Consider the following 7,225-nt stretch of genomic DNA (forward strand, 5'->3'; position numbering starts at 1 on the left):
CAAAGACGATGCTCACATGCTCATGTTTAACAGGTACAATGTTTACCATGTTCACTGTTCTAGTTTAGCAGTCATAAACCAAAGTATTAGGGAAATTGAGATTTTGAACTGACGATGGTGCGAGACAAAGACAAACATTAAGGGAACAGAGTTATTACAGTTCATCCTGAGGGGAACGTGAATGTCATGTTCATGGCAGTCCGTCCAACTGTTTCACTCAAAGCCACAGATGTGGTAGCACTAGAGAGGACCACCAAAGTCATTTGGATGCATCATGTAGGAACCAAAATTTTTGTAGATATTGAGATATTTCACAGGATAAGTGAAAGTTTTGTCCTCATGGTGGCACCATGGAAAAGTCAGAAAAACCAGGATTATCCTTTAGAGACCATGAATACCTGAATGAATGCCTAGAGCCAAGTCGTTAGCATGGCCAGAAATGAAGCTTACTGTGTCTCTGACATTGGACAGCTGAAACAGCTGAGAAGCGCCACCTGAAGACTTGCATTCACAAGTGTAACCCTCAGAGTTCAGAGGCTAGGAACACACAGGATGAGGAACATAGCAAGAGCACACCCTGAGGCTGTAAAGAGACAGCCTGTTACAAGAGGAGTGGTTGCCAGTGGCATCACAGGGTTCATCTCTGTTCTCATTTCTAGCTAAGTGTTTATAGAAGAAAAGGTCAACTGCTTCTGCAGTTTAATCTCGTGTGGGGACACGTGGAGTCAGTTCAGCCACAACAGGTTTCCAGACAGTCAAAGTGGTTATTTGGACATAAAAGTGAATGTTTTGCCTTTTTCTGGGAACAACCTGGTTTTAAGAGGGTTATACTGTGAATGCACTCATCTCAATTTGAGTAATTGCTAAATGGAGCTGGATTGTCAATCTGTATTTGAGGGGAAATTAGTGGCTGGAAAACAGATTGTTGCTGCTGAGTGAAAACCCTGTATCTCCACTTTTTAGGTATTAGGAAAAAGGCTTGTTTTCACTGTCACTGTCTATGCAGTGTATTTTTGAGTTGATCTATTCAGATTTTCAAAAGGGTTTTCAGATAATCAAATGCCAGTGGAATCCACTGACATTTGATTATCTGAAAACCAGATCATCACAATTAAAGCATGAAAATCTCAAATATTGAAGTTACAAGGTCTTACCACAGCAACAGCAATAAAAACAATACAGGAATTAACAGGCAGCTCAGGGATCTGTTTTTAAAGGGCTTACAGATGATTAACAATGAGTTGGACTGGCTCAAAAACCCACAGACATTAAAATGTGTCTCAAGCCAAATCCTCATCTGTATGTGGAGCGTGTTCATGTTACCTTGTCTTTAGCCGCCCCGAGAGGACAGGAGAGGAGCAGAGGGCAGCATGGGAGATCAGTGGGGCATGTGGCTGTGGTCGAGCACGAGAGCTGAGTCGTGCGAGGCTCACAGCTGCTCCCTCTCAGAGGTAGGAACACAAAGGACCTTTGATAGAGTGTCACTGTGCGACTGATACACCCCTCCTCCCTGTCTTCCCTCCCAAACACTCACACATAAACACTCACACACACAATCATTGCCCAGAAACCACATAACTTCATCTCCACACCTCTGAGGCACTATACTGCAGTTTCTGGTTCACATTTACAGCGTCATTGCAGCTGCGGAGAGCGCCGTCTTCCCAACCACACATCACATTTCAGGACTCTTAATCCAGTTCTGCAAAGGAAATGAGTGCAAAGCATCCTGCGCTGCTGGGTGATGCTGGTGGAGAGGGGGGGGGGGGCTGCTTTTGTCTTTGTGGGAGCTGAGTAATGTGATTAAGATCCATGCCGGAGTGCTGCACACTCTGCCCGTGGAGCTGACTGGAAGGAGTGCCAGTAAACAAGCGCTCCCTTCGCTCTGCTTCGCTCTCACTGGTAGAGGCTATGGGGCCACGCGAGGTGGGCGGTCAGAGGAAATGTGCTTCCAGTCTGTCTGTCTGTCTGTCCTGTTTAAATGTTTAATCACCAATCCTGGACCACAGACTGGTTTGGATAGTGATCAACTTTTGTGTCGACTCGCTGAAGGCTATACAGTGGGCACGCTCAGCATGAGTAGGCTACAATATTCATAGTCTCTTATATAACCAACTCCAAGCTTGTGATAAAATCAAGAAGCAAGTGTGATCTGCAGAGATACATACAGTACACAGGGCACTCTTTCTATTTGCAGTGTTGTTGTTTTTTTCTTTTCTTCGACAAAGAGTGCTGAGCCAAGAACACAAGGCTGCAAATGGTCGCATCCTATTTTAGTTTTCGCTGTCTAATAGCTATATTTATCACTCTCCCCACAAGATAGGAACCTCAACAACTTCAAAATGTCTGAACAAAACTTCCTGTTCCATGTTTTCATCAACTATACATTAGGAACTGTGCATGAATTGAGCTTTGTGCCCCCCCCCCCCCCCCCCCCCCCCACCCCACCCAAAAATAATGTGCCTAACAGTCGACACACACTCACATTTGTGATGCTCTTGTTTAGGTGTCTGGCTGCGGGGAAAGAAGAACAAAGAGCAAAACAGTTGCCGTTGAATGATGGATGAAGGAGGCCATCAGCAAAATTGTTTGTGCTGATTTGATGCCTATTAGAGTATACTGCATGTGTGTGCGTGCAGTGCATGATTGGATGATTACATTTGATTGTGTGTGTACGGAGGAGGGGAGGGAGGGTTGAAGAGAGACGGAGACAATGGGTAGGATCATTAGTGTGATCCGCTTCATTTCATCAAAAAGGTCCATTTTGTGCAGTTTGTTCTTCCTGTTTGCTCAAACACTGAAGCAGAGACTCATGTCACTCATCTCGGATTGTTAATTTGTTGTCAGTTGGTACAGTTCGTGTGGCTGACTCCATCTGAACTTGCAATTAAAACAGCTTCTTTTTTTTTCTATTTTTGCCTCCTAGGATCAGTTTGACCTATTTCATACTTGGCACTTCTGAAAATCAGCAATAACTTTTCTGTTGCAGTATTTCTCTTTTTTTTTTAAGCTTCAGCAATATGAATGATATACTCAGAGCAACCACTGTGCAAAGCCGGGCAAAACTAAGCAGCCCCTTTTTTCACAGCCACATTGATTTCTTCAACTGTACGGACAAAGCATATGTATGATCACGTCAGCGTGGTCACAGATGATCTTCGACTTGTCTTTCCAGCATGTATACACCTTGAAGCTGTCAGCTCCTTCCATTTTTTTCCATTTGTTAGTCCTTCTACCTGGTCGTATTGATTTTCCCATAGCTGTCTGCCAGTAAGTGCTGTCTGAGACCATATCTGAAAGCTGGCCAGAGTGATCTAGGGGACAGCAGGATGTCCAATACATTTACTGAAAGCACTTCCCCTGTTGATGCCTTTCACTGAATTGATTGTATGGAAATGGAGGTCTGCTCAAGCCTCTCTGATTTAACCCCCCACTGAGACAACCTGTACGGATAAGAATATATGGATATGCGCCAGCAAACATAAAGAATAAAGATATTGAGGATCATTCTGTCATAAACACATTCATGCATAAAATTTATATCACCTGCTACCATCACAGCAGAATAAAACCTGACACTAAGCAGTGCTGTCTTCATTTAGTCTGCCCCACAGCGTCAAGGCGAGCCTGTCTCTTTCTCCATCTGGGCCGGGACGGGTGGGCAGCGGCGGGGGCTCCCCTACATCCAAGATGGGCTACTGCGGAGGGGTGCCAGTGGAGGACATGCAGGCCCTGGCCATTACTTCTCTTACGGCAGCAGATGTAGCCAAACAGTATGAGCACATCCGCGAGCTGGGGAAGGGCACGTACGGCAAGGTGGACCTGGTGGCTCACAGAACACAGGGTGAGTTGGTAAAGGCATCAAGATCTGTTCCTGTCTCACATGTCGTGATTGTCAACTATTTTTTTTTTTAAATCACTTATCAATCAAGTGTAAATAAAAAAGGAAATTTAATCAAACAGATTGTTCTGATCTCAATATCCACATTGTGCCAGGATGCCTCACAGCTGACGGTAACCGGTTAAGGCCGATCAGCGTGTTATAAAGTGTCAAGGCATTGTGCCAAGAAATTTAATTTCAGCACAGTTAAAAGGGGTTTGTTAAGGATTTTTGTTAGGACTACTGTTTAATCCTCTGTTATAAGAAAATCAAGGTTAGAGAGCTGACTGGCTCAGGCTGAAAGCAGTATAACTAAGCATTATAAAGTAGTGCAGAGGGAGGCTGAGGGGCTGAGAGGCCATTGGAGATTAACAGTGCTGTGTGCACACTAAAGAGCCTCTGTATTTCTGCAGCTATTAACGTGAGCAGCTGGCTGTACGTGTGTAATGGAGGTGTGATTCATTCACTGTATGTGTTTATATGAATGAAGCTAGCAGCTGTTACAAGACAGGGTTGGGTAGTTCTCGTAGAGTATCAGGCAACACTTGCAAATTCACTTTTAATTGCTTTTTTTTTTGATAATGATTTGAATATTTTGAATAGTAACATATTGGCAGTACTTGATATGATATGATATACAGGTTTAATAGACCAAAGTTGAATTGTGTCTGCTCATGTGTTCTGTATATTATGTCTGATCTACGTAGGCACCAAAATGGCGCTGAAGTTTGTTACCAAGAACAAGACGAAGCTGAAGAGTTTCCTGCGGGAATACAGTCTAACAGGCTCACTTAGCTGCAGCCCTTTCATCATCAAAGTCCTGGACGTGCTTTTTGAGACGGAGGACAGCTATGTGTTTGGACAAGAATATGCCCCCGCTGGGGACCTTTTCGACATCATCCCCCCACAGGTAACGCTATCATCCTTCCTTCCACCAATCACCGTCCTCACTCAGCCAGAGCTGCTCCAATCAGTTGCCATGTTCAGACACGGCGGTTTTAACAAGCTCTCGTGGGATTGGAGCCTTGTCTTTGTCCTGCTTTTCTCTGTGCGCAGAGCTCTCACTTTGCTTTAGTGCTATTCCAGTTGATGTGTCGGGAGAGCTTGACTTCAAGGTTCTTCTGAAGACTCATTAAAAATGGTTGAAGAACTCAGAACTGAGACTCTTTTGTTTCAGTTTTCCTTTTTGGAGAAGCTTATCACTTTTCACTCTGTACTTCCATTCCTCCTCTCAACATAACCATCACCTATTCTTTCAAACAGTACTGTAACCTCACCATCAAGTTTTTTTTTTTCTTGTATCGCCTCCTATAGTCTCACCTCCTACACACTGTGCTGCATGTATTAGACTGTAATAATCAAAATCTCACTTTTTCTCTTTCTGTCTCCAACACTTTCTGTTGCTTGCTCCACTCTGTCTCTCTCTCTCAGGTGGGTCTACCAGAGGAAATGGTCAAACGCTGCATGCAACAACTGGGCCTGGCGCTGGACTTTATGCACAGTAAAAACTTGGTGCATCGGGATGTCAAACCTGAGAATGTGCTCTTGTTTGACCGCGAGTGCCGCCGCATCAAGCTGGCAGACTTTGGCATGACCCGGCGCGTGGGCTGCCGTGTGAAACGGGTGAGTGGCACCATTCCCTACACGGCGCCAGAGGTGTGCCGGGCCAGTCGTGCTGAAGGTTTCCTTGTAACCACCAGCCTGGATGTGTGGGCGTTCGGCGTGCTGGTCTTCTGTATGCTGACGGGCAATTTCCCCTGGGAGGCAGCGCTACAGGCCGATGCCTTCTACGAGGAGTTCCGGCGCTGGCAGAAAGCAGGGTGCCCTGTGGGAACGTACCCGTCTCAGTGGCGCAGATTCACTGATGATGCCTTGCGCATGTTTCAGAGGCTGCTCGCCGCTGAGCCGGAAAAACGCTGTGGAGTCAAGGATGTCTTCTGCTTTGTCAAGTATGAGCTGGTCAGCGAGCTCAGGCGCAGAGCATCCTGCCGAGCCAAGAGAGGGGAAAGGTCAAGCTCGGGAGTGTGTACTGGCAGTTGTACTTCATCCTCGTCCTCCACTACAACACGTTCCTCCCACCGACACCCTGAGCCCTCCACCCCTCCAGGAACATCTTGCTTGCGCCCAGCACCACTCAAACGTAGTGTCCTGTCTGACCCGCTGTCTCCCAGAGAGGAGTCTGGACAGCACCAGTCTCCAGGCCGAGACAAGAACAAAAGCCAGATGGTGATGGCAACTGCCATTGAAATCTGCGTGTGACCACGCTAATGTTAGCGCTGGAGACTTAGATAGCTTTTCACAGCAATAACAAACTGTGAAGAGGTGTTAATAACTACCACAGAGACTCCAGTGAAAAAGGAGACCGACTTTAACCATGAAAGAGAAAGCTCAGGATCACATCCACCGCTGTGAAAATGGACATCATCAATCAGCGGTACACACTCGGACAGCTCATCATTGGCACATGCCGCTTAGGTTTTGATTTGTGACCAAAGACTGCTTCCCAAGCTGAGCAGCCATGCAGGCAGCGTTTAACAGTCCGCTGATGATGTTCCTCTCAGCAGCTCATTCTACCATCCAGACATTCGTGTTTTCGGCTCATACACTGTGGTGGTGCTAATGATTCTATAATTAGATACTTCATGAAAACAGATTCTGTCTCTTCTCACTCATCAGTCCGTGTCTCTTTACTTTAGTCTTTATTCATCTACGAATACGAGCTCCAGGGAGGCCAAAACGTCACCTGATCAGTCGATGCTGTTCAGTCGGAGGCTGGTGATCTGAGGGCAACCTACGCAACTACATTCGTCCGCCATTTGTCAGACTTCCTGCCAACTTCCAAATGCATTTAATTTTGTCCTCGACATTTTTAAGAGAAAGTGTTCTAAAGAAAAAAAAAAAAAAAAGACAAAAAAAAAGAAAGCTTAATGTAGCAGTTTGTATGAGACGTCTTTTCACGAAGGTGTGTCGACTGAGATACAGATCATCAGTGATAGACACCCCCTCAGGACACTTCAGTGGGTCACTTCCTGTTTTATCATTAATGGAAAACCATCGACTGGCTGGAAGACACATCGGCCACTTCTGAACTGCTCTCAATGAGATTCATCTCCAGTGTAACGCAGTAGAATACAGGGATTGTACATTTTCTGAATGGAAAGGGTGATGGAACAAAGAGTATTGTTTCTTTTCTACCTGCTGTGTGTGTTTGGACATGTATGTGTGTGTTTCAAAAGCTAAAGCACAAGATTTTTGTAAAGGAGGAGAAAACTACGACTCTTTATTGTAAATAATTTGATATTTCTAGGAGTGCACCGTAATATCAGGTAGTTCAACTATGTAGCT

At 45.4% G+C, this 7,225-nt stretch overlaps 1 protein-coding gene across 1 annotated transcript; it reads left to right on the forward strand.

Annotated features, from left to right (window-relative positions):
• Positions 1–3,690: 3,690 nt before the first annotated feature.
• On the forward strand, positions 3,691–6,511 carry sbk1 (SH3 domain binding kinase 1). The gene is made up of 3 exons (XM_022742351.1): positions 3,691–3,844; positions 4,588–4,790; positions 5,312–6,511. The coding sequence occupies exons 1-3, from the start codon at positions 3,691–3,693 to the stop codon at positions 6,137–6,139; spliced, it is 1,185 nt and encodes a 394-aa protein (XP_022598072.1). The 3' UTR covers positions 6,140–6,511.
• The last annotated feature ends 714 nt before the right edge of the window (positions 6,512–7,225 follow it).

This window comes from Seriola dumerili, unplaced genomic scaffold, assembly GCF_002260705.1.
Source record: "Seriola dumerili isolate Sdu_G_001 unplaced genomic scaffold, Sdu_1.0 BDQW01000068.1, whole genome shotgun sequence".
NCBI classification, from domain to species: domain Eukaryota; kingdom Metazoa; phylum Chordata; class Actinopteri; order Carangiformes; family Carangidae; genus Seriola; species Seriola dumerili.

Coding starts and splice junctions, on each gene's coding strand:
- sbk1 (XM_022742351.1), top strand. CDS start 3,691: ATGGGCTACTGCGGAGGGGTGCCAGTGGAGGACATGCAGGCCCTGGCC. Junction 3,845..4,587: donor GGTGGCTCACAGAACACAGG/GTGAGTTGGTAA, acceptor TGATCTACGTAG/GCACCAAAATGGCGCTGAAG. Junction 4,791..5,311: donor TCGACATCATCCCCCCACAG/GTAACGCTATCA, acceptor TCTCTCTCTCAG/GTGGGTCTACCAGAGGAAAT.